Below are 27,128 nucleotides of genomic sequence, written 5' to 3'. Positions count from 1 at the left end.
CTTCCTTCGCTCAGTCCGCAGAGCGTGAGAATCTTCGCAGAACTGCAGAGTTGGAAGGGATCCCGAGGGTCATCTTCTAGACCAACCCCCTGAGACGCTGGAAACTCAGCTAAAGCATCCGTGGCAGATGGCCAGCCAACCTCTGCTTTAAAAACATTCAAGGAAGGGGAGTCCACAACCTCCCGAGGGTTGCGCGTTCGATCCCCACGTCGGACGAAAGATGCCTGCATCGCGCGGGGAGGGAGGTATGAGGGGGGGGCTGGACTAGATGACTCTCGAGGCCCCGCCCAAATGCTACGATTCCCTCCCCCTTGTTCGCGCTCGGCGCTGCAAGTGGCCAGGCTCTCCCACTCCAGGCGGGGCGCGCCGGAGACAAAAGGCCAATGGCGCGCCACTCCGGGCTCCCCGCCCAGGCCCGCATCCGCCGCCCAGCCTCCTCCTAGCCCGTCACGTGGGAAGAGAGCCCCGCGGCTCCTCGCAGCAACAGGGGCAGGAGCAGAACCGCGTGGGGTCGGAGAGCAGCGCCTGCGATCGCCTCCTGTTCGTCGACCTTGTGCTCCTCGCTCTCTCTTCCCTCTCCACGAGGCCGCCATGAAGAAGCTGCTGGTGGCCGCGCTGCTGCTCGTCTGCTTTGCCGCCCTGTCGGGTGAGTCGCCTTTTTACTTCTTCTCCGGGGGCGGGGAAGACCCCCCGCCGCGAGCGAGAGAAAAAGGGAAAGTTGCCTTTGCTCCTCTCCACGGATCAGGTCCCCTCGCGCGCGCGCGCGCGCGTCCTCCCACGCCCTCTGCTTTTCGGAAAGGGATGCGTCCGAAGGAGGTTTGCTCATTTCCCTCTCTGTTGCAAGCGGGAACTTGCACGGATTTTTGTAATGTTTCCTCCCGCCGCAGAGTCGGCTCAGCTCAAGAAGCCCCCGCTTTCTTAACCGTGAAAGTTATTTTGAGACCTCAGGGTATCTCTCGTGTGTGTGTGTGTGTGTGTGTGTGTGTGTTTGGATTGTGCGCGCCGTCGAGGTTGCACGGCCGGCCGCAGAAAAGGAAGTGCACGTGCTTTTATTTTAATTTTTGCACGGAGAAGGTCCCCCGTTCAGTTCCAGCACAGTTCCAAATCTCAGCTTAAAAAAAAAAACCGGAGGGAATAGCAGGTCTGGACGGTCCCCAAAACCCTGCCTGCCGTAATACAGTGCCAGAACAGATGGAGCAATGGGTCTTAGACGCTGTTTCATGTTTTCAGAGCAGATAGAACTGGGACGCCTTTCTTCCATTACGTTCCGACATCCTTTATTGCACGGCAAAGGGACCTTCGTGTGAACGCAGCCAGAAATTGACCTACCACCAAGCAAGCAGTTTGCTTCTTGTTGGAAAATAGGTTTAGGGAGGATTGAGGTCACTGAGGTTTGTGTCCGTCTGTGTGGCTTTATTGCAGTTCCGTGAGTAACAAACAGCGTGGTCTTGTTGTTGCTACCAAAAGAAAGAGGGTCGTTTCATTTCTAGCCCTTGGGAGGCTCTTGGGGGATGAAGTGTAAACTGCAAGCACTTCGCGATCCCTGCGAAATCATAGCAAAGGCCAGAGCATGTAAACAAAAGACTGACATGCTGAGGCAAAACATTGGCTTGGAAGTAAACCCTTCCAAGTAAGGCCTGCAGATCTTAAGACATGTTTGCTAAGATAAGAATCTCACCAATCAAAACTCTGTTCTCTCATTTATTTGCCAACAAAGGGCAAGTGTTGCTTTCTAGAGCAGCTTTTGCCCACCTGGTCCCCTCCAGATGTTTTTAACTACAACTTCCATCGGGCTCCTCCAGCACAGCCTGGCTGATGAGAGCTGTGATTGAAAACATCTGGACTGAAGGGCACCAGGTTGCCAAAGGCTAGAATAGCTTGACCTACTAAATCTTAATGACAAGGTCTACTTTTAGGGGCAATAATTAGTATTAGCATTACAGTGGTACCTTGGGTTACATACGCTTCAGGTTATATACGCTTCAGGTTACAGACTCCGCTAACCCAGGAATATTACCTCGGGTTAAGAACTTTGCTTCAGGATGAGAACAGAAATCGTGCAGCGGCAGCAGGAGGCCCCATTAGCTAAAGTGGTGCTTCAGCTTAAGAACAGTTTCAGGTTAAGAATGGACCTCCGGAACAAATTAAGTACGTAACCAGAGGTACCACTGTATTTATGTAGGAAGCTCTACTTTTGCTTTTAGTCAACCATGGCTTCCTGCTTCATCCATGATTAACACCGGCCATGATTAGTTTAAAGCAGGCATAGTCAAACCTGGCCCTCCAGATGTTTTGGGACTACAAGTCCCATCATCTTTGACCACTGGTCCTGTTAGCTAGGTATGATGGGGGTTGTAGTCCCAAAACATCTGGAGGGCCAAGTTTGCCTATGCCTGGTTTAAAGAATCCAGCTTCATAAGCTATGATTTTAAATGGTCTTGTTTTGAAACCGACTGCTGTTAATTGTTAAACCAACTTTAAACCATAGATTGCGCATCTGGCTTCCTTTAATGAGCCATAGGTATTGTTAACCATGGTTCCTGGTTTGGGCAAAACCAGAAGTTAATTTTTCAAAGTCTTTCTCCCAGGTGCAGAAGAGGATGGAGGGGGGTACCAAACCTTGAGTTTGCTGCAGATCATGCATGTTGCAGTGTACCATGGTTTAAATTTAGCATGACATGCTATGCATCTGTGTTGCACTCTCACTTGCATTGGAGGAAGAAGGCAAAGGTCCACTGCCTTTGTGTCTTTAGGGGAACTTGGAGGAACCGCAGTTGGTGCTCAGCACCCCAGTCGGTGACCCCACACCTGTCAGACTGATCGTGCCAACAAGTCTGAGTTTGGGTCATTTGGTCCCCAGATTAGTGCCTGGAGGGTAGAAGAGCCCCTGAGAATATAGAAGTGTGTTGATGTATAAAAAAACCGTTTAGAGACTGCTCCTCATATATCTGGCCGGTATACAACAAGGGATGATGGGAATTGTAGTCCCAAAACATCTGGAGGGCCGAGTTTGCCTATGCCTGCTTTAAACCTTGCAGCTTCTCCCGAGGTGATTTTGCAGCGATAGGGTGAGTGGCACCTGCTTAACTTGTCTCTGGGCCACCCTACAGTCATTTCACAGGTGTCCCAGGTACCTAGGTAAAGTTTTCTTTAAGGGGGAAAAAATGCACATTATACCTTAGAAGGAGGGCTAGAAACCAGGAGAGCAATTTTAATTTTGGAGATTCCTGAGTGGGGGGGGGGGGAGCAAGGGGGAAAGTGATGGGATGGGGGAGAGATTTTCTGCATGCCACGAGTATTACCAAAAATGCCTGGAGATTCTTAGAGGTATTTGAAAAGGGTGGGTTAGATATGGAGCATAACTGCCTGCAATTTCACTGTGCCCTGCGGCATAAGTTGGACCCTTGATCCCTCGCCACATCTCCAAAATATAGACACAGACATCATGAGGGCAAGACATGCAGCTTATTCTGTGGGTATGGAAACAAGACGGTGCCCCAGATTCCTAGTGTCAACAGACACTTCAGAATGTAAAAAGGGCAGGCTTTTTGTACCTTTAACAGGTGGAGAAAATCAACAGGTGTAATTTCTGTGTTTGGGAAAGTACCAGTTGAATGAATCATCAGAATGATTTAACGACACTGAACCTCTTGTCGAGAAAGCCAGCATTCCTAATTTCTATTTACTTTTTTTATTTTGTGTTGTCATAAACATACAAATAGATACTAATATACATGCACTTATAAAATTCACATATAATATGAAAGTGGTCACAGTTCTAACTTTACCATTTAATAATTGGTATAAATAAACACATCACTATAAGCAAATCACTTTTATAACTTAGGCTGCAACCCTATATAACCAGGGTCAGCAAACTTTTTCAGCAGCGGGCAGGTCCACTGTCCCTCAGATCTTGTGAGGGGCCGGACTAAATTTTGAAGGGAAAAAATGAATGCCCCACAATTAACCCAGAGATGCATTTTAAATAAAGGGACATATTCTACTCATGTAAAAACACATTGATTCCCGAACCGTCCGCGGGCCAGATTGAGAAGGCAATTGGGCTGGATCCGGCCCCCATGCTTTATAATTTATAGTATCATCCCATTCTCATATATATGATGGCACCTGTCTGTCTCAGGAGACAATGGAGGAGTGTGCCTTTGGGGGTAAAGTCAAACTATTGGAGAGTTTGTTGCCTACTGTGGCTGTAGAGACTGATAGGGGAGAGACATGTTGTGTTGCAGCTGGGGGAGATGAAGGTGTCCAGTTGTGCTGCTGCACATGCACCACGGTGTTTTTTCTCTCTGCGTTCCTCCCAGCGGTCATTCGTCCTCTATTCACTGCTATACACACACAACTTGACTATGTGTCTCCAAGCACTGTAGTTTTCTGCAAGGGGTTGTCACATGACAGAGCTGATGTTGCCAGCCTTTGTGTCATGTTTGCAGACACCTTTGCAACACAGAGTTGGTTTGGCCTGAAGCCAGCTCCCCATAGAGCACGTATATGTGTGCGTTTGCGTACACACACACACACACACACACACACACACACACATGTTGGAAGCATAGATTTTGGCAAAATTCCTTAAAAATAGCTCAACACCCTTTGTGTGCAGATGTTTACTTTTTGAAATAAGGCGACTCTAACCTATACACATCTAAACACATGATGACATGTCTCATTTTTTTAAATCTTGGCAGTGAGGGGGCAGTTTTCTGCTTCATATACCTTACAAAAGGTGACCAGGTTTTCTCATTTCGCTCTTTTCTCTGACTTACCCCCCCCCCAAAAAAAACCCTCATTTATTTATTTTTACCAACTTCTTTGGGGGAAAACAGCATGTTCCCCTCTCCTGGCATAGAGAAGAGGGATGCTGTTGCTTTTCCAGTGGCCTAGCCAGCATAGGAATCTGTGTTTAGCAGAGTGCCGGTTCCTAACTGCAGTATTTTGCCCTCTCTCCATATACATGCTCTGCATATAACCTTTATCTAATCTGCATCTCTTCCTTTTTTCTGCTTAGTCGTTTTTTGGGGCCAGGGCATGACAATCCGCTTACCGCACACCTAGTGTGGGTTGCAGAAGCTGTTAGCAAGGAGTCCAGGAGAACAGACTGCCTACGTACAGATCTGCATGCTGTCGTGTTTATCCCAAAGCTGATCTCTGGAGGTTGCCCAGGCACCTCTTCCTTGCCGTCTGTTCCTAAAAGCATTGGGAGAGAGATACTGGGGGTGAAATGTCTATGTGCTCTGCCCTTCCCCTTGTGTTCCTGGCTTTAGGGAGGATATTGTGGTTTGTTCAAGCAGCATTTCCAGTGGCAACCAAACAGGGAAACGGTGGTTTTAGTTGGGGGTGGGGAACAGGTAGACCTCCTTCAGAGGTGGCTGGAGTCCTATCAGCACCAGCCAGCACAGCCAGTAGTCAAGGAAGATGGGAGTTGTAGTCCAGAACTGTAGTCCAGAGCCAGTGTGGTGTATTGGTTAAGAGCGGTAGTCTCGTAATCTGGGGAACCGGGTTCGCGTCTCCGCTCCTCCACATGCAGCTGCTGGGTGACCTTGGGCCAGCCACACTTCTCTGAAGTCTCTCAGCCCCACTCACCTCACAGAGTGTTTGTTGTGGGGGAAGAAGGGAAAGGAGAATGTTAGCCGCTTTGAGACTTCTTAAAGGGAGTGAAAGGCGGGATATCAAATCCAAACTCCTCTTCTTCTTCTCTGGAAGGCCACAGGTTCCCCATCCCCAACAAGGGTAAGAAATCTAAATCTGATCCGTTTCCTGATTCGGATGTCACTGACAACAGTTCAGCAAACCACAATATCTTCTCAAAGGAAAGTGTGGGGCCCGTGGTTAATGGGGAGAAAGCACAAAGACGCAAAGCTTTTTCCGATAAAGCTTGATAAATGATGTGATGTCTGAACTGGGCCACACTCAACGTAGCCCCAGATAGATCCCACCGGGGTCAATGGGATCTTCTCGCAATTAAGTTTGTGTTAGGATTGCATTGCTCTGGTGAAAGGCCCATCAAACAGGATAGTCATCGAGCATGCATTTCCAAAGAAACTCCTCTTCATAGGCAAGACAGATCCCATCACACGATAACTTAATTGTCACAAGACATTACATATGACACAGTGGACATTCTGTTTCAGCGTATGTTCAAAATCTCAGCCAGAGCGTTAAGACCTAGGCTGGAGGCGTAAAGATGTCTTTTCAGACCGGTTCAGTTCATAGTTGCCAAATCCAAGCTCCTGGAAATTGTCGTGAATATCCCAAGCTTTAGGAGCCTTTCACCATAGTACTTGTAGTTGCAAGATTCTTGTGTTTAGCATGGGGTTGAGCAAGATCAGGGCCGAGGATGTGGGTACAGCTGGCAACCTAGATCTGATGATGATGATGATAAAATTTTATTACTTATACCCCACCCCCATCTGGCTGGGCCTCCCCAGCCATTCTGGGCGGCTCCTGTTGGCATTCCATTCCCCCGTTGTGCAGATGTGTGGGATTGTTTTAATTACCGGTACATGTCTGTTTTTTACATTCCAGCACTGATTGTTGGAGTCTTGTGAGCGGAAGTTCCGTTCTGTATTGCTTTTGTTTCCTCCTTCTCTCTGAGAGCAAGAAGGAGAGGAGCCATGTTTTCCTGATTTGTATATATAAATAAACTAGCTTAGTGCTCACACCTCAGGCCTGGCTTCTGCTGATGTTGTTTCTCTGCTAACGTGTGCTCAGTGTCTCTGGACATGAGTCACAGAATCTCATCGGGGAAGAAGAATGATGGATTTCAGGAGCAGCACGCAGATCAGAGAGACAGGCTGGCCGTTACCCCAACAGCTCCCAACAAAATATCAAAAACATGATAAAACATCAACCATTAAGAACTTCCCTAAACAGGGCTGCCTTCAGATGTCTTCTAAAAGTTAGATAGTTGTTTATTTACTTGACATCTGATGGGAGGGCGTTCCACAGGGTGGGTGCCACTACTGAGAAGGCCCTCTGCCTGGTTCCCTGTAACCTCACTTCTCGCAGTGAGAGAACTGCCAGAAGGCTCTCAGAGCTGGACCTCAGTGTCTGGGCATAACGATGGGGGTGGAGACGCTCCTTCAGGTATACTGGGCTGAGGCCATTTAGGGCTTTAAAGGTCAGCACCAACACTTTGAATCCTAGCTTCCCCCACCTCTGGCAGGCAACTTTGTTAGGTGGATGGGTTCTGCCCACCTCTCAGACATGGGGCATTGAAAGGTAAAATAATGCAAATGTATTTATCACTATGTTATGTGTGTTTGTTTCAGTGACTGCTGCAGGACCGAACGTGACCTCCGCAGCTCCCCATTCAAGTTCAATAACAAGTATGTCTCTACTTAATCTTTTTTTTTCCCTTCTGCTTTACTAAGATGAAAGTACTTGCATCTTTGGCCCCCAAATCCAAGGCAAATGAAGTCATTTGCTTATCCAAACAGCTTGTAGAAGGGGGGAATTTCTCTGTTCTGAGAAATTGCATAACTCGCATTGGGAAAGGATTGTGTTGTAGACGTCAAGGACATCCTTGTTGGAGTTGCTGCTCAGGAATGACTGATACACTTTTTTTACACATTGGGCAGGTCAGGTTTATTATTATTATTTGGCTGAGAGTCTTAAGGTTGCAATTCAAATAAAGCACCCTTTCAGGCAATTCCATTTAGGGGGCAACCCTATGGCAAGAGCCTTGGGGTGCAGGCATCTGGCTCACAGGGCTACAATTCCCAGAGTTTCCTCTGAGGTTGATCATTAAACCACTCTGGGAATCGCAGCTCGGGGGATGGGGGTCTCTTAACAACTCTCACCGCCCCTCACAAACTACATCTACACTACACAAACTATAATTTTATAATGAATGATTTTAGAGTGTTGTTTGTGCTGTACTTTTGCACTATTTTATTGTTGTTAGCCGCCCTGAGCCCGGCTTCGGCTGGGGAGGGCGGGATATAAATAAAAATTATTATTATTATTATTTCCCAGAATCCTTTGGAGGAAGCCATGATGGCTTAAAGTGCATGTCTGAAATAATGGTGTGTTTTTATATTTTGGAGTGACATCCACAGTTGTATTTTAAGCAGTAATTATTTATTTATTTATCCTATCCTATCCTATCCTATCCTGCCTTCCAAAGGAGCCCAAGGCGGCAAACCAAAAGAATAATAAAATAATGCAATTTAAAATATAAACATTAAGAACATTGAAAACGATCTAATTATATGCATTCCTGTATCTAAAGCCCAAATGCATACAATTTAAGAGTAACTGAGTTCCCTATGTGCCCAGCACCCAATGAAATCCACACATGGCACTCCAACGACCTTATTGTTATTCAGAAGAACTTTTTAAAAGTTATTTTCTTTCTCATCCCGCCCCCATGAATCATAGAGTTAGAAGTGACTATGAGGATCATCTAGTCCAACTTCCTATAATGCAGACAAATTTCTCCCATTGGGGGGGCCTCAAATCCATGACCCTGATCTAAAGTTGTAGGGTTGATTGGTTGGTTTGTTTTTAATTATTCTGCTGACTTTTGAGAAACTTTTATTTTGGAGTTGTTGGTTCCAAACATCTAGCTCCTGTTTCTGTGTTTGGACCTAGAACAAAGGTACCGGGGGCCGAAAAGGGGGGAGGGGACCCCCCAACTCAAAAAAACAACCCAGCTTTTGAATGTTTCATCATAGATTAATTACCTGCTTTGGAGAAACCACAGCTGGGCATGTTGCCATGTGCGAGTTAAGGCAAGATGTGGCGCAAGTCATCGTTCCTATGCCTTTCACTGGCAAAAAGCAAAAGTTGCCTTTTATTTGTGAAATGTTTTCTTCTCTATATTCTATTATTTGTCCTCCCTCCTTTTTGAACGCTCAGATGCTACTTTTGTCTTCTGCGTTGTTGCTTAAGTCCGGTTTGGATTAATTTTGCTGCTCTTGTAAACCTTGATATTTTATTATGTGATTGAGGTTCAAGCGTTGTATTTGCAAAACGAGCTTGGCAATTGAAAAGTATTGAGCTTAATTTTACCCACAGCCCCATTCCTCAAGGCGGTGTGTGTGTGTGTGTGTGTGTGCGCGCGCGCACACGCTAAATGTTGATATTTTTATCTCAGAACTTTGTACATGTTCCAAGAGGGAACCAAGAAACAGCTTTAACCTGTGAAGGAACCTCTGTGCAACTGGGGATGCTTGACTCTGCAAATTCCCTAATTGTACAAACAGAGCCTACACACAAGCACTCTGTACATGCTCAGGCTCTTTTACGAGTTGCTCTGAATGTGTCACGAGGGCTGAATGGACAAATTCACGAGACTCAAGGCAGATAGAAGCCTTCCCATCATGGAGCTGGGTGTTCTGGTCTCCGGATGGAGGGGTGGGTTCAAACTGCATTTCTGGCACATCTGTTTTGGAGACCCAGTGTGGTGTAGTGGTTCAGATGTCAGACTCGGACCTGGGAGACCCGGGTTCAAATCCCCATTCAACCATTGGACGACTTTCGGCCAGTCAGTTCCTCTCAGCCTAACTGACCTCACAGGGTTGTTTGGGGGGTTAACTGATCAAGGGGAAGAACAATGTATACCACCTTTGTGCTCTTTGGAGAAAAGCTAGGATATAAATAAAATAAAATAAATTAAAGTAGTGAGGGGGGGGCAGGAATTGTGGTTCCACTTCCTTCTCTATGCACAAACACAAACATTCCCTGTGATAGGTGGAGAGCATTGACGAGTCTATCTGTGAAATGTTCTCACACCTATTTGAGGACCTTCAAGCATCTACATTGACCCATTGTATTGACTAAACAGGGACACGGGTGGCGCTGTGGATAAAACCTCAGCGCCTAGGACTTGCCGATCCCATGGTCAGCGGTTCGAATCCCCGCGGCGGGGTGCACTCCCGTCATTCGGTCCCAGCACCTGCCAACCTAGCAGTTCGAAAGCACCCCCGGGTGCAAGTAGATAAATAGGGACCGCTTACCAGCGGGAAGGTAAACGGCGTTCCGTGTGCTGCGCTGGCTCGCCAGATGCAGCTTGTCACGCTGGCCACGTGACCCGGAAGTGTCTGCGGACAGCGCTGGCTCCCGGCCTATAGAGAGATGAGCGCACAACCCTCGAGTCTGTCAAGACTGGCCCGTACGGGCAGGGGTACCTTTACCTTTATTGACTAAACAGTGTGACTCGTTGCGGGTTTAACACGAGCATTGAAAGTGCTACATGAAATAAAGCACATATTGACCCCCCCCCCCCGAAAGAGAGCACATTTCGATGTTTAGTGAAGGCCATCCTTTTTCTGGAGGGCTTTGCTTTCTATGTCTGCCCCATGTGTCTGATGTGTTCCTATATTTCACGCATGCTTTGCAAAGGAACAACGCTTACTAATTGCTGCAAGGTGAGTACATCAGTGAAAGAGCCCAATGGCTAGCAAGCCTTAATTAACACTGTCTTTTGCATTGGGGGGGGGTCATTATGCGCACTCTTGTACAACGTGAGAGATGGATGGGATGAGACTTGTTTGAGGATGTGTGCAGTTTCACTTGAGAAACCTCAGCTTGCAGGGTGCTGAAGTATTTCCTTTTTAAAGGTTTCCTGCAAAATGAGTCAGAGCAGCTTCTGCAACAGGCCTGTTAGCTTCTCGTTTGAAAACAGGCCTTTCCCCCTCACTAAAACGTGGCTACAGTGGTACCTCGGGTTACATACGCTTCAGGTTACAGACTCCGCTAACCCAGAAATAGTAACTTGGGTTAAGAACTTGGCTTCAGGATGAGAGCAGAAATTGTGCGGCGGCAGCGGGAGGCCCCATTAGCTAAAGTGGTGCTTCAGGTTAAGAACAGTTTCAGGTTAAGAACGGACCTCCAGAACAAATTAAGTTCTTAACCAGAGGTACCACTGTACTGAACTCTGGTCAGCTTGCCATGCAATAATTTGTTCAGGCTTGTGTTGTTAGGCACCAAAAAAAGTGCCCTGTGTTGCAAAACAGAACACACTGAAGAACAAGCAGTACATCGGCTCATAAGATACTGACAATATTTTTATAACGCTATAATGTTTCAAAATTCACAAACCGAAGACATATAATATGTGCATGGAGTCACAAATGAATAAGAATCAAATAAACGTTCCATGAACAGGAATGGTAGGTGTGGTAAGTCACTATCAGAGATCACTGAAATGGAGGCTGAATACCTTTCCACAGTCAATATCCTACAAATGTGAGATGATGGGTGCTCCAAACGTCGCAATAGGATGCTCCAAGCACAGCAGCAGACATTACAGTTCTTCCAGGATAATGAACTGTTTCCGTGATAAATCTTCATCACCTAGCAATAATATGAAATGAAAACCAGTGAAAGAAATGGCAGGCCTGCATGTTAACCAACCAATAATAAATACATACCAAATTAATAGTCCCCAAAGGTACATTAAATGGCCATGGATCAGCTATCATTAAAAAGTGTAGTAAGCTGATGCTGTTGGCAAAACCCAAGTGGCATTAAAATGGCTCTCAACAGGTGCAGTGAATCACATAGAATTACAGGAAATTTAAAGGTACATTATCTGAAATATAGCAAAGAACATACAAACAGTAGCCATCTTGACAGAAAACTTAAGCAAAACAATTAAAATCTAATTCAGTATTTGTGTTGTTAGGCATTGGGGTCATGAGCCCTGAACAACCTCAGTGGTCACACGCCAGGGGGGCAACAAATGTTTTGTTTTGTTTTTCATTTGTACAATAGGTTCGTCCTAAGGGTCAGATAGAGCCTTGAGTTCCAGGTCTGAGGTTCCCCACCTCTGATGTAAATAATAGCAAAAATAAAGAAATTTGAGGATTGAGAAAAGATGCTTGGAGATGTCGGAATGAAGTTAAGAGGTTTTTAGCAGCAATGTTATAAAGGAATATGTAAAAATGGATTGTTAACAGGTGATAATCTAAAGTTGTAATATATTAAGATAAAGGATTAAGATAAAAACAAAGAGGGAAAGGATTTGCTGAATTAACTAATTGAACTGGAATACAAAAAAGGGAGGTGTGAGGAGGTCAGGGAAACAAGCAAACGAAAGACAAGATATGGAAAGATTGGTTTGTTTTTAACTGTTTTTACTTTTCTGTACTTTTCTTTTTTTTCTTTTTCTTATTTTTGTAACATTTTGAAACTTTAATAAATATCTTTTTTTTAAAAAAGAGAGAAAAGATGCTTGGAAATTCCTGAGAATCCACTAAATTTTCTCAGTATCCTCCCAAAATGTGGATAATTACCAGGAATCAATCAACATTGACCAAGGCTGCTTTTTAGTGTAACAGGCAGCGCATACCTTTGTTCAAGCTGCTGCGCTATTTTCTACCTGCTTTTCAAAACACATCACTAAGGAATGCATACTTGATGTGAATTTGATTCCCTGCTCTCGGAGCATTGATGCAATCCATCTTCTTCCCGTTGATGAAAATTCAGCTGCAGCGGAAAGGGATGGGGGAGGTGTTTGTGGGTCTCCTTCCCAAAGGCTCAGCTTGGCTCCCCAAGGTTAAAACAAGGGAACGGAATGCCGTTTCACAAGTTCTGGTTGACATCTGATACTTTATCTTCATTGAGTCCTTGCTAAGTGGTAAGCAACAGTTTGATATGCAAAACACCGTGGGGGGTGAGATTGGGGAAGGTCATCGTGAAAATGTGGAGTGCAGTCTCTAAATACACAACATTATTATGCTGGATCAGTCTATTGGATCCCATCAGCTCCAGCCAGCACAATTGTTCTGTATTCAAATGGCGTGTGTGCATTGCATCATGTGACCAGTTATGCAGCTCTGCTCCCCCCAGTATTTTATTCAAGTTGGCCCCCCTGTAGGGTGGTAGGCAAATTGAATAAAGAATAATAAATTCCTGCAGAATTAAAAAAATAATGAATTATTGCTTAAATCGAGTCCCATGTAGTCTCTTTTTAACATTGGCTACTGGGTAGTCATAAAACTACTGTTTTGCCATAAATTTGTCTAATTTATGCTGGAAATATGGGAAAATGGAAGGAACATTGTTCCATATCTGGTGGAACTGCGAAAAAACCAAGACCTACTGGGCTATGATTCATGAAGAACTAAAAGAAAAATGTTAAAAACATACAGTGGTACCTTGGGTTAAGAACTTAATTCGTTCTGGAGGTCCGTTCTTAACCTGAAACTGTTCTTAACCTGAGGTACCACTTTAGCTAATGGGGCCTCCTGCTGCCGCCACGCCATTTCTGTTCTCATCCTGAAGCAAAGTTCTTAACCCGAGGTACTATTTCTGGGTTAGCGGAGTCTGTAACCTGAAGCGTCTGTAACCCGAGGTACTTACAAAAGAAACCAGAGGCATATTTATTAGGCTTATTGGGAAAAGACATACTGCAGAAAAAGAAAGGAATTTTCTTACATGCTACAGTCACCGCCAGGATACTATATGCCAGTAAATGGAAGAGCGAAGTAATACCCACAAAAGAAGACTGGCTATACAAATTAAGTCAGTTTATAGAAATAGCAAAGCTAATGCCAAACATAAGACAGACAAACCAAAAACTCAGACTAGAATGGCAGTGTTTCGAGGAATACATGGACAAACACTGTTCAAGAAAGACTATGTTGATATGCTTAGATTAAAGGAGTAAAGTAGAAATTATTAATTAGGACTGTCATAATGAGGTGAAAATTTAAAAATTGCAATGATGGTATTGAATCTGTAAGATAAGGAAGTTGAGATGTTGTGGAGGGGAGTCAGAGGGTGTGGCGGTGGGAAGATATGGGGTTGGGAAGGATTTATGTGTATGTAAATAGCCTTATTTTTGTATGTCTTTGCACCGATAGGGTGCATTTCTTTTTCTGTATTACTAAAATTTAATAATAATTTAAAAAACTAAGAAAAAAGAAAGAAAAACCCTACTGTTTTGCCATGTCTGCAGGTGTTCTTAAACCGAATGCTACCACTCCTGCCCACAATGTGACAAACACAACGACCCCGACTGCTCCTGCCACCACAGTCAGCACCAACGTAAGCACCAGTGCCCACCCTGAAAATAAAACAAGCGCAAAGCCCACCACAGTGAAACCTGTGTCTCCTAATGTGACCACAGCGACTTCCAAGGCTACTTTGCCTTCTGCTTCTGTGACAGGTATGTGTTGATCTGCAGCTACGGTCCAGTAGGAAAGGAAAAGATCCTGAAAACTAGTAGCCCTCGGTAGACTTATCCTCCATGGTGGAAAAAAGATAAAGACGAGATTAAAAGCAGGGATGAAGAGATGTCATAAAGCTCTTGGAACTGTAGCCAGTCAGTGGTGTGATTTGACTGCAGTAAAAGAAGCAAACTGATAGACTTCATTCTGCACTGGTCAGACATTCTCATGGGTACTGTAATTGGTTCTGGATGCCACACTTTAAGAATGATGCAGTCATTCTTAAAGCCAGTCTTCTTTTGTGGGTATTACTTTGCTCTTTCATTTACTGGCATATAGTATCCTGGCGGTGACTGTAGCATATAAGAAAATTCTTTTTCTGTGGTATGTCTTTTCCCAATAAACCTAATAAATATGCCTCTGGTTTCTTTTGTAAGTAAATCTGAACAGGCTTATAGGAAGGCAGTGAAGATGCTATATAAAAGTGGTCTTATGAGGGGGGTTGAAGGGACGTGGGTGGCGCTGTGGTCTAAACCACAGAGCCTAGGGCTTGCCGATCAGAAGGTCGGCAGTTCGAATCCCCACGACGGGGTGAGCTCCCGTTGCTCGGTCCCTGCTCCTGCCAACCTAGCAGTTCGAAAGCACGTCAAAGTGCAAGTAGATAAATAGGTACCGCTCCGGTGGGAAGGTAAACGACGTTTCCGTGTGCTGCTCTGGTTCGCCAGAAGTGGCTTAGTCATGCTGGCCACATGACCCAGAAGCTATCTGCGGACAAATGCCGGCTCCCTCGGCCTGTAAAGCAAGATGAACACCACAACCCCAGAGTCGCCTGCGACTGGACTTAACTGCCAGGGGTCCCTTTACCTTTCTTTTATGAGGGGGTTGAAGGAGCAGCATGTTTAGACTGAGAAGATGAGGACCAGGGTGGAGTGGGGGACATGATAGCACCCTCCAAATACCTGAAGTACCATCACACCGAAGAGGACCAAGACTTGTTCTCCGTTGCTCCAAAGGGCAGGACTATCCCTTAAAAGGAGGGTATTTTGGTTGAGATTCCCAGAATAGTTAAACAAACAATCTCTCTTCACAGGGAATTAGGGGAATTGTTGCTGTGTAAAGGGTCTCCCTAACAACTCCCAGCATGCTTCACAAACTACACTTCCCAGAATCCTTTGGGGGAAGCCATGATGGTGTGAAGTGGTGCCCTGGTGCTATAAGTGTATGGCATGACTATCGCCCAGCATTCTGGGGCATAAAACTGGGGAGTGGACCCTGTATAATAAGCATGTTGGCTAGTTGTGTGTCTTTCAGTCACTCCCAAAGGTGCAGCGGCTCAAGTCTCATCCTCGGGGTTCAGCGCAGGCAGCTTCATCGGCGGCATCGTCTTGACGCTGGGACTTCTTGCGGTTGGCTACATCGGATGCAGGACGTACCACGCGAAACGGGGCGTCCAGTACCGAACCATGTATGTAGCGGTCGGGGGAGTGTTTCGTCGCTGACCTAGATTATGTTGGTTTTAATTTTTGTATTACATTGTGAGTCGCTTTGAGATCACTTTTTTGTGACTAATAAGTTCCAACAAAACAAACAAACTTAAGAGGCCTCAGGTTCGATCCCTGGCCACCTCCATGTATGAAACCTTGGGGAGTCATTGCCCACGAACGGATCTAAATGGATCTAAATTGTCTGGCACAGTGCAAGGCAACCCTCTGCATTCATAGCCTGTGTGGCTCCAGTGAGCATCCAAAGCATAAGATTCAGTGCTGCTCCCACTGGACCCATTGGAGTTAATGGGCAGAGCTATGGTTCATTAATATCAGTGGGTCTACTCCGAATTGTAGTTAGTTGAACGCAGCCCATTGTGTGTGCCCTGGCAGTGCTGTGCTAGTATCCCCCTGCGACATTTTTGCAGAACTCCTGGGCCCTAAAAAATGGCATTATACTGCCTTTGATTGCAGATTCACCCTCCTGGTGTCCCCCTTAGACTGGGCTCACAATCTTCGCACATTTAATGCAGCACTGGAACAAGTGCTCTAGTGACCCAAATGCCTGCCTGTGTTTTCATTCATGCTGCAGTTTTTGTCCCTGTTCTAGGCAAGACTCGCATGAACGCCACGTTGCTTTGTTCTCCTGTCTAACCATGAAAGCCCTTTTTTTGTTTGTTTGCCTGCTTGCTTCGTTTCATTTCGTTTGATGGCTTCCTTTGATTTTTCTCGGCATCGGGAGAGGCCAGGCTCTCTGTGACATCCCCTCTTTTGAACTCCCTCAGCCACCTTGCTGCCCTCTTAACTTCTGCTGCTTATCAGCGATAAACTTCCATCCCTCCCTGCTGTTTGTAAAAAAACCCCACCTTACGAATGTGCACGTAGCCCCGTCTTGCTTCAGAATTGCTTCTTGCATTAGCCCTTGAGCAAAGCTAAACTCCTCAGCAGTCCTGTTGGACTCTGAACGTTTAGCAGTGTGTTGGTGAGCTCTTTAGATTGGATGTGGGGAACTTTCGGCCCTCCAGATTTCTTGCATAAGTTCTTGGAGGCCAGACTGGTGACTGGGAGCAGCCGCCAGGACCATATAACACAGGTCCTAAAGGATCTATACTGGCTCCCAGTACGTTTCCAAGCACCATTCAAAGTGTTGGTGCTGACCTTTAAAGCCCTAAACGGCCTCGGCCCAGTATGCCTGATGGAGCGTCTTCACCCCCATCGTTCAGCCCAGACACTGAGGTCCAGCTCCGAGGGCCTTCTTGGTGGTGGCACCCACCTTGTAGAAACTCTGCCATCAGATGTCAATGAGATAGGCAACTATTTGACTTTTAGAAGACCTGTTCAGGGAAGTTTTTAAGGGTTGATGTTTCATGACGTTTTTCATATATTGTTGGAAGCTGCCCAGAATGGCCGGGGTAGCCCAATCATCATCATCATCATAATAATAATAATAATAATAATAATAATAATAATAATAATAATATAGACATGGTGGCTATACTCAGCCTCTCTGGTCAGAGGCTGCATACTTCTGAATACCAGTTTGCTGGAAACCACACAAAAGAGTACTTCTGCACTCGTGTCCTGCTGGCAAGTTTGCCCCATACATGTGGTTGGCCACTGAGAACAGGATGCCATAGAATTATAAGAGTTGGAAGGGACCCAAGGGTCATCTATGACAGGCTTCCTCAAACTCAGCCTTCCAGATGTTTTGAGACTACAATCCCCATCATCCCTGACCACTGGTCCTGCTAGCTAGGGATCATGGGAGTTGTAGGCCAAAAACATCTAGAGGGCTGAGTTTGAGGAAGCCTGATCTATGACATACTAGATGGACCAACAAGTTCATCTTATGTCCAGGTGTTTCTGAACTACAACTCGCATCAGCCTTAGCAAGCATAATAATAATAATAATAATAATAATAATAATAATAATAATAATTTATTATTTGTGTCCTGCCCATCTGGCTGGGTTTCCCCAGCCACTCTGGGCGGCTTCCAACAAAGAAAAATACATAAAAATGTCACACATTAAAAACATCCCTGAACAGGGCTGCCTTCAGATGTCTTCTAAATGTTAGGTAGTTGTTTATCGCTTTGACATCTGATGGGAGGGCGTTCCACAGGGCGGGCGCCACTACCGAGAAGGCCCTCTGCCTGGTTCCCTGTAGCTTTGCTTCTTGCAATGAGGGAACCACCAGAAGGCCCTCGGCGCTGGACATCAGCGTCCGGGCAGAATGATGGGGGTGGAGACGCTCCTTCAGGTATACTGCCAGGGATGATGGGAAGTTCAGCAACATCTGGAGGGCCAACAATTGCCCACACCTTTAGATGCCTAGGTGCATTATTCCACTTGCTTCAAAATGTGCAAAGCCATGTCCCGGGCGCACCTCCTCCTCGTCCTTCTGGGGGGAGGATTAGACCTTTGCTCCAAAGTCAACTATCTTTAAGACAAAGGAAGAGGAATTGGCATGCCGGACATTGCCATTCCTTCTCAGCGAGCTCAGCCTGTTTTATCTTTGCATTTGTTTATTTGCAGTTCCAGACTCCCATTTATGCATGGAATCCTCAGCCCAAGGCTGGCTTAGCCTTCAGTGGTCGGGGGGGTCCATCTAATCTCAACCATCCAGAGGTTTCCTTGCACTTCACTTTGATGTGCTGTAGTTATCAAGCTGTGCTTTGCCAGTTCATTCATGCACATTTGTACTCCTGTGCGCAAGATCTTTCCGACATGCTTGTGCATGTATATGTCCTTGACATGTTTTCCTTGTTAACGTAGCTGGCTTTGTCATACCCCCCACCCCCCATTTTTTAAAAGTAATGCTTAAACATCCCCCATGTGTCCACTACTTCTGCCCCCATATTAAGTAGGAAAATGCCAAGGATTGGGGAGGGTATGTGGACAGAGGGAAGAACCACACCTGGCAGTATTGATTGATTGATTGATTGATTGATTGATTGATTGATTGATTGAATACTTGCCAGGGACGGTATTTTTCTGCTGCCAAATGCCTGGGTAAACTGAAATTCAAATTCCTCCTGAAGGTTAATAATGATGAAGACAGACTCACCTTGCTAGGGAACACATTCCACAAGCAGGGAACTACCACTAAAAAGGCCCTGTCATGGATTGGCACCAACCAGGGAGACCTTGGTGGGGGCACCATCAACAAGGCTGCACACACTACTGTGATGCAGGGGGCCTATTCTGCTGCTCTCCCCTTCCCCACCCAATTTTGTAAGAGAGGGAACCTATGAATTGGGTTCGATCTCTGTTGGTAGTCTCTTCCCTTCCTACAGGCTTGAGCATCGTTGATCGGTCAGTGACTTCCTGCTTTTCCACTTCACAGTGCAGCATTATCTCTAGCTGTCTTGGCCTGAGAAACATGAGCAGCTGCCTTATACCAGATCACATAATTAGTCCATCTAATGGTAAACCTCTGGGATTCCCTACTACTGGATCTTTTTCATTGAAAATGATAGAGAATAAGGCTTGGGTCCAACTGTACAGTGCACACTGCTGAACAGTGGTCACTCCCCATGGGCTGTGGCTCAAACCCATAAGGTGGCCTTCCCCAAGGGGGTTCCCTCCAGATGTTTTGGACTACAACTACATCCGCTGAGGCTGATGGGTGTTCTAGGCTGAAACATCTGGCAAACACTGCATTGAGAAAGACTGTCATAAAAAAACTTAACTGCTTAGATGTCACAGGTACCCCAGGTAACTTGAGTCTGTTTATGACATTTTTAGTCACAGTGTAAGCAACTTACACTGAAACCAGTTAAAAACAATGGAAAACATTCCAACCAAGGAAGAGTAGCAGATGAAACGAATGGACTATTCTGAAATGTCAGAAACTCGCTGGAAGAATCGGAAACCAGGAAAAAACAACTTTTAATAAAGAACAGGGGGATTGTGTAAACTGTGGAAAATTATTGTGTACAAATGGGATCATCTTAAAACTCATAGTTAAAACTATTGACTAAGAAATAGTGAGAGAATAAATGAAAATTGGACTATTGAAAAGATGCAGTAAGAAAATTATAACCGAAGGAACCACGAAAGTCGGAGGAGGGAGGCCAAATGGGATATTTGTATTGGATGTTTGTTTGAAAAATTGAAAAATATATATATATATTTATTTTCAAAATAAAAACAATGAAAAACAAAAACCCAGAACACCACAAGTAAGCCATATACTAAGAAGGTCTGCTACGCACAATATATGGAGTGATGCGTCATCAGTGTAAATTTAATACTTAATGTTGTCTTCTTTTTTCCAGTGACGAACACGATGCCATAATTTAAAGCCTTCGCTCAGAAGACAAAGATGAAACCCCACTCTTGTTCCTGCTTTTAGAAGCAATCTCTTCCCCCTACGGAAAACAAGCTTTAAACTGTCCAGAGCCTACACTGGGTGCTTAATTGCTTTTTTTGGGGGGGGGTGTACCTTTCTGTAAAATTATGGTGGACCCAGATTCCGCAAGGATGCTGGAAATTTCAAAGTGCCTTCACTGAAGAGTTCTGAGGACCGTCTACACAACTGGTCCCTACTTGGGGACTGAAGACATGAGCTTAGTTAAAAGTTGCGACTTCTTAGCCATTACACGCTGAAAATCGGGGGATGTGGGCTCCACAACAGAACACAATGCTGTGAACATGCTTATGTCTACCACTCTTAAAGTTACATTGTCCTTCTGTTCAGCAAATAAACCAAGCTTCTGTTTTCAAGATGGCAGGTGAATCCAAAAGCAACCTTTTTCACGTTGCTCTTCTTCAGTTTGTTGAATGAGGTTGTTTGGGCAGGGAGAAAAATATTTTTGTTAATGATCTGATGTTGCATGTGCCTTGAATTTTTGAGGAAAATATTTTTCTACTTTTAGCATATACAAGGGTGCGTGAAAGGGTTTTTGAATTTGGGCAGGAGAATTGTTTGCTTTCTTTCGTTTACCTTGTGTGTGTTTTCATAACGATGCATCGTCTGTGTGCTAGTACCCACTGGGTTGGAGGTATCTAATTCCAGTTAATTTTCAGCGCAACCTTGCACCACAAAAGCAAAGATGTTCTTGGCAAGGTACACCAGAATAATTGCTCCGCTGGTTCCGTGTGTGGTGAAATCTTATCAGATTCAGTACAGTATGTCATATGAATTGGCTGTGTGGGACAGTGGAACACATGTTGCCGGCCTGCCTGATATATACAGTTCCTTGACTAGTTCATTGCTTGAATTCAGTCTTGTGTCTGTTAAATGTCGTTGAGAAGAAAGGCAGATTCGTAAGAAAGCTTCCACTGGAGATTATTTAAACTTGAATACATTCTGGGGATGTTTTTTTAAAGGACGAATCACTGTTTTGAGAGAAGCTTTGCGTGGCGTACACAATATATATTTCTTTTCCTGCTCTTGCCTCTGTTCTTTTTTTTTTATTTCATAGCGTAACATTTACCAGATGCAAAAGAGGGGAGTGCAGGCTTGTCCATGAGCCGTAATTCCTCTTCCAAGGAACTAGTTTGCATTGTCACGCTAAGCCACAGTTTGTTTTAAACCGTGGCTTCATCGCAGACCCCAGCAGCTACCATAAATAAGCCATAGTATGGATTGTGTTGCGCAAACAAGGACTGTGCTTCATAGGATGCTGTTTCAGACCTGTGGTGCCTTAAGCTCAGCGTTGTCTACAATGACTGGCTCTCCAGAGTTTCGGCAGGGGACATTCCCAGCTCTTCCTGCAGATGCCGGTCATAGGACCTGGGACCTTCTAGTTTTGCGCAGTGACAGTATCGTAGCCAATGAGGTTAATCCGAGGCACGATTATTGCTGATTGGACCTGGGACTTTCTGTGTGCAAAGTAAGATGCTGTGCTACTGAGCTGTGGCCCATCCCTAAAACCACGAGCCGTGAAACAGAAGGGGGGAAAGCCAATATTTGTTCTGGGTTTATTTCCAGCTTTTCACTCACGTTGTGTTTGGAACAATCGGAGCACGATCTGGGTTTGCATGACATGCCCAGCCATGTTGTGCACATTGACAATTAAGCCGCTGTTTGTAACAAACTATGGCTCAGCATGGCGTGCAAACCAATGTAATTTCAACTCTCTAAAAAGAGCTGTTCTCTGTCTCCAGCCTTGCTTGCTGCTGAGAAAAATTATGCACTGTTCACAGAGAGAAGTGAAGCTTAAACTCCTTTCATTTGTTGTTGGCGGGGGCGGGACATCTCCTCTTCCTAGTTCGGACACAAAACTTCCTCCCAAGCTCCTGATTGTAGCCAGCAGACTTTCTCTTGCCCTCATGACTCCGACATCAGGTGCACATAAGGCTTTTTCTGCTTCCCTCCCTTTTTGCATGGATGTAACTGTACAGATTATGGGACACGGGTGGCGCTGTGGGTTAAACCACAGAGCCTAGGACTTGCCGATCAGAAGGTCAGCGGTTCGAATCCCCGCAACGGGGTGAGCTGCTGTTGCTCAGTCCCTGCTCCTGCCAACCTAGCAGTTCGAAAGCACGTCAAAGTGCAAGTAGATAAATAGGTACCGCTCCACGCGGAAGGTATACAGTGTTTCTGTGTGCTGCTCTGGTTCACCAGAAGCGGCTTAGTCTTGCTGGCCATATGACCTGGAAGCTGTATGCTGGCTCCCTCGGCCAGTAAAGCGAGATGAGCGCCCCAACCCCAGAGTCAGCCACGACTGGACCTAATGGTCAGGGGTCCCTTTACCTTTTTAACTGTACAGATTGCAGTGGACTTCATACCGAAGTTGTTTTGAAATCTCTCTTTTTTAAAAACGAACAAGCACGAAGATTAATTAGCCAATGCACTTGTTTGTTTGCTTGCTGTTAATGTGCCCACTGTTTTGATGGTCTCTGATTGCATATCAAAAGTTCCCTGAAGTTGGTGGGGGGGCAATTAATGTATCTGTTTCATCTCAGAAAAGAACATACTAGCTTTTCACCACATATTCGGTGGAAGATTATTGAAACTACTGCAATGTTCCAAGATACAAGAAGCAAAAGAAAGCATCACGGGGCTGGTTAATAGCTAAAGGCTGTCGAGCAATGCTGTACTTACCATGGGCGAGTCTGTGAATTTTTTTAACAAACACTTCCCAAGGGAAGCAGCTGGCACTATATATAGAAGCATTGTGTAAAGGTGATTGTTGTGCACGCATCCAGTCTCCATGTACCCATAGGATGTTCCCAACAACCACTGCTAAGGGATGGATATTCATGATTGACAAATATCCCTCCAGGAAGCATATCTCAATGTTACAAGTGGGAGTGCCTTTGTGTTACTTAGAAAACCCTTTGCTCTATTTAGCAGTTTTAGACCAGTTCAACGGACATTGCTTCTTCCTGAAGAATCTTGGCAACTAGGAAGTACATCTCCCATTCCCAATCCCCATATTGCAATTCCTAGATTTTAGAAGTGGTGTGAAGCTGGTATCTGTTTGTCAACAGGCTTCTGGGAGTTTTTTTTGTAATCCTCTTCCCCACCCCCGTTTTCCTCAAAAAGAGTTTAATATTTAATATGCAAGAGTGCTTACTGTTAAAATGATGGAGTCTGTTCGTTGAACAAGAAGATCAGGGATTGGGTGTCCATCTATTTTGAAAAAGATGAAACAATTAGATAGAGGATGCTTCAACCCCCCATTTTTTCCCCTGATGTGACAAGGATGCAAATTGTTCTGAGTAATTGTAATGAACATTCTTTTTTCTACCAAACAGTTGCCAGTTTTCAACATTTTTGAGTCCACAGCTCCCTTGACCAACTACAGTCTTTCTGCATCTCACCTGGGGAGAAATGCTCTCTGAGCCTTAGAAGCCCAATTATGTCCCCCCTTGCCTGCAGAGCTGGCAGCCTCTCACCCTTTTCCAAACACCCTCCCTTGTGGATTGTTCCTTCAGCCTCCTCTCCCCTCTCCTTGGGAGTCCTCTGAGCTGCCACAGCTACCGCCCCTGGTCTCTGAGCTGCCCTCCCCCCAAAGAGAGGTGCCTCCTCACACTGCCCCACAGGGGCCTGGGAAGCACCCCCTGGCCAGCCCCAGATGCACCATTCAACAGGGGAGTTTGTAGCCAGGACAGCTGCAACAAACAGCTGTGCAAGCCTTTGGGAGGCAGAGACGCAAGAGGGCATCAGAGGAGGGAGGGAAGGGAAGGAAAGGGAGACACACTGTTTGAAAACCACTGCTTTATTCAATTAAACTTGAGGGCCTTTATTCAACATTTTGCATGTTTCTGTATTTGACGGTTTCTTGTCACCTACCTGCAATATATATTTGATTTATCTCATTTTTTTTCTGATGCCCTTCGCTCACAGAAATAAAGGTTAATGAAAACTTTTGTTTGCAATCTGAATGCTTTAAGGGATCTTAGAGGTTGGTTACTCCGAAGCCTACATTCTCAGCATGTTTGCATTCCTGTCTGTGGTGTGGTGGTTAAGAGCAGTAGACTCGTAATCTGGTGAACCAGGTTCACTTCCCCGCTCCTCCACATGCAGCTGCTGGGTGACCTTGGGCTAGTCACGCTTCTCTGAAGTCTCTCAGCCTCACCTCACAGAGTGTTTATTGTGAGGGAGGAAGGGAAAGGAGAATGTTAGCTGCTTTGAGACTCCTTAGGGTAGTAATAAAGCAGGATATCAAATCCAAACTCCAACTACTCCTCCTCCTCCTCCTCTTCTTCACGACGTCTATGCCAGCTTGGTCCTATCCACAGAATGGAGGATGGCAAAATCCCCAAGGTGCTCTACAGAGAGCTGAGTTCAGGCACCAGGAGCGTTGACTGACCAACTGTGTTACAAAGATATCTGCAAATGTCTCATGAAGGCTGGCAACATCAACCCTGCCCTGTGGGAATCCCTTGCAGTGCCTGGAGACACATCGCTCCATTCAACAGTGTGACTTCATCCCCAAAGGTGCATTCCTCCATTGTGTCCTGAGACAGGCTGATGCCAACAACAGCACATTTATTACTCAATACGGTGGGGTGTCCATATATATATCTGTGTGTTTGTGTGTATCTCGTTCTATAATGCTCAGATGAGATAGAGGTCCCCATAGCACTGAGGAGCGTATGATCCATTGGAGAACTCACACTGCCATCATTCTTGACCTTTAGCCATGTTGGCTGGGACTGATGGGAGCTGGAGCTGAACCAAACCTGGAGGACAACAGGTTTCTCCACCCCGATCTTGTGTGAGGCCTGATTCTCGTATTGCTAATTATGCAGAGCCACTATGGGTCACCTTGGTGCATCTCAGTGCTCCCTCGTGTGGCAAGATAAGACATACTGCGGCCAGGTAAAGTACAGAATTTCATAAGTGTGACCTGCAATGACACGTTACAACATGGATTGCCCCTGCTCAGGGTTTCAGCCAAACCTTTTTCCCTTCCACTTTTGACAGTCGTCAAGCATTCTCCGTTCACAGAGAATGCTCAGTCTTTGCTGGGCTTGGCTAGCCCCCCACCCCAATGTTCTTTGGACTTCTGCAAGGGCCATGCCAACTCAGCTCATTCTATGCAGAGAGCCCCAATACCTCAAGGACTGCCGCTCCATACATGAATCAATCCTACTCTTCTATCCTTGGAAGCCAGACCTTTCTTGGGTGCAGGAGGAAAGGAAGAGGTCTGGAAGTTCTGGAAAGATTTGGGAAGTTGCCATATACCAAGGCAGACCAAGGGACCATCTAGCTCAGGGGTAGCCAACATTGAGAACCTCCAGATATTTTGGACTACATCTTCCATCATCCCTGACCATTGGCCATGGTGCATTGGGCTGATGGGAGTTGTAGTCCGAAGCATTGGGAGAGCCCCACATTGGCCATACCCTGAACTAGCTCATTAATATCCGCACTGCCAGACAGTGGCTTTCTGGGGTCTGAAGCCATTTCAAACCCTGCCTGGTTTGTGGAATCTGGGTCCTCATTGCACAGCACGACCATCACTGAGCTAAAGCCCATCCCTTATTCACACGAATTAAAGAGCAGCTGAAAAATGATCACTCAGGATGAGGTTTCTTAGTGGCCTAATCTTTCCTGCCCTTTAACATAAACAGGAGGTTTTATGATGCTGACTTTCTGAAACCTTCCCCAGCCATTCAGCCTTCGCTTAGGAAACCGGTGTTTATCTTTGCCTTTTGTCTGTTCAAAACTGTTGTGCAAAAAAATTATATATAAAGGTCACAGGGAGTTCAGTCCTGCACAGCAGTTAAGCATTCCTATTTTTGCAGCAGTTCCTCAAGCAGGGCTGTCAGAAATGGTTTGTTTTATTTTCAAAGCTTTGACACTTTATTTTCAAAGCTTTCAACATCCGTGTGAGTGGGAAGGAAATTCACTTTGTTACAGTTACGACAAACGTTTCTATAGCTTAATATGTTATGCATTCTAGCTATAAGGGACTAAATTCAACCAAGCACTGATTATATATCCACATACCAACTCTTGAAACACCCAAGAGGCTTCTAATTCCTGCATTCCCTCCCACTCCAGCCCGTTCCCTGCCAAAATGCTCAACATTCTGCTCAAACTCAAAAGGCTGCGACTGGGAAGTGTTGCAAATTCATGTTTATAAATGTGCATATTTTCAATCCTGCACATGTGGGGGAAATGTGCCCCTTGTATGGATAGCGTCATAAAGTTTAGCCACTAGGTGGTGCTGGACATAGCTGTCTGCTGGGTGGAAGTCAGCAAACTTTTTCAACAGGGGGCCAGTCCACTGTCCCTCAGACCTTGTGGGGGGCCGGACTCTATTTTTGGGGGGGAAATGAACGAATTCCTATGCCCCCCATAACCCAGAGATGCATTTTAAATAAAAGGACACATTCTATTCATGTAAAAACACGCTGATTTCTGGACCGTCCACGGGCCAGATTTAGAATGCAATTGGGCCGCATCCAGCCCCCAGGCCTTAGTTTGCCTACCCCTGCTCTTGTGTTTATTCTGTCCTTGATGGAGAAAAGCCAATGCAGGCTGCACAAAGAAAACACAAACGCGGGACTTCCGGTGCAGCGCGATCCCAGTTGCAAGCGGGGGTTTTACCGCGAGGGAAACCCCGGGCTATTTTGGAGGATAGGGGGTGCTTTAGGGCGCAAAAGCCCCCCGAATCGACTCTGGAGGGAGTTCAGAGTAGCAGGTTCCCGTAGCGACGGAAAAGCGGCCAGCTCTGTCGTCAGGTAGCTTCAAAAAGAAGCGAAGAGTGCGACGGTGCAGGCAGCGGTCGAGGGACGCCATTGCCGACCTCCATTTAGCGAAGCCCCGAGCTTGCTGTGAAAGCGCTGTGCTCCAATTAAGAAAGAATCCCGGCTTCAGAAAATACCTTACTTTGGGAGAATTCTATCGAGGAAGTCGCGAAGCAAGGGGGTAACTTAAACGGAGTTCAGCTTGGAAACGAAGTCAGGCAAGAGCAGCACGAATCCAGCGCTGGGAAAGTGAAAGTGAGTTGCCTTGGCGGATACTTTGTTCCCTCCTTGTATATCCCCCCCCAAACGTAACTTTGTAACTTTGGAACAGTGAACGGTATAATA

General features: G+C 45.7%; 1 protein-coding gene and 1 pseudogene across 2 annotated transcripts; both read left to right on the top strand.

The window, feature by feature from the left end:
- The first annotated feature begins 276 nt into the window (after positions 1–276).
- Positions 277–23,951, top strand: TMEM123 (transmembrane protein 123). Of its 2 annotated transcripts, XM_028726160.2 has the most exons (5): positions 277–646; positions 7,293–7,349; positions 13,931–14,140; positions 15,453–15,606; positions 19,907–23,951. In XM_028726160.2, exons 1-5 carry the CDS (start codon positions 292–294, stop codon positions 19,929–19,931), a joined length of 801 nt encoding a protein of 266 aa, XP_028581993.2. In that variant the 5' UTR covers positions 277–291; the 3' UTR covers positions 19,932–23,951. The 2 variants fall into 2 exon arrangements, with proteins under 2 accessions (XP_028581993.2, XP_077783146.1); XM_077927020.1 differs by lacking the exon at positions 7,293–7,349.
- Positions 21,379–21,444, top strand: LOC144327654 (U4 spliceosomal RNA; annotated as a pseudogene).
- Positions 23,952–27,128: the final 3,177 nt, after the last annotated feature.

Source organism: Podarcis muralis, chromosome 4, assembly GCF_964188315.1.
Source record: "Podarcis muralis chromosome 4, rPodMur119.hap1.1, whole genome shotgun sequence".
Taxonomy (NCBI): Eukaryota; Metazoa; Chordata; class Lepidosauria; order Squamata; family Lacertidae; genus Podarcis; species Podarcis muralis.
The sequence above is the reverse complement of the archived record's forward strand: the minus strand, read 5'-3'. Positions and strand labels throughout refer to the sequence as shown.

Coding starts and splice junctions, on each gene's coding strand:
- TMEM123 (XM_028726160.2), top strand. CDS start 292: ATGCTACGATTCCCTCCCCCTTGTTCGCGCTCGGCGCTGCAAGTGGCC. Junction 7,350..13,930: donor CCATTCAAGTTCAATAACAA/GTATGTCTCTAC, acceptor CCATGTCTGCAG/GTGTTCTTAAACCGAATGCT. Junction 14,141..15,452: donor GCCTTCTGCTTCTGTGACAG/GTATGTGTTGAT, acceptor TGTGTCTTTCAG/TCACTCCCAAAGGTGCAGCG.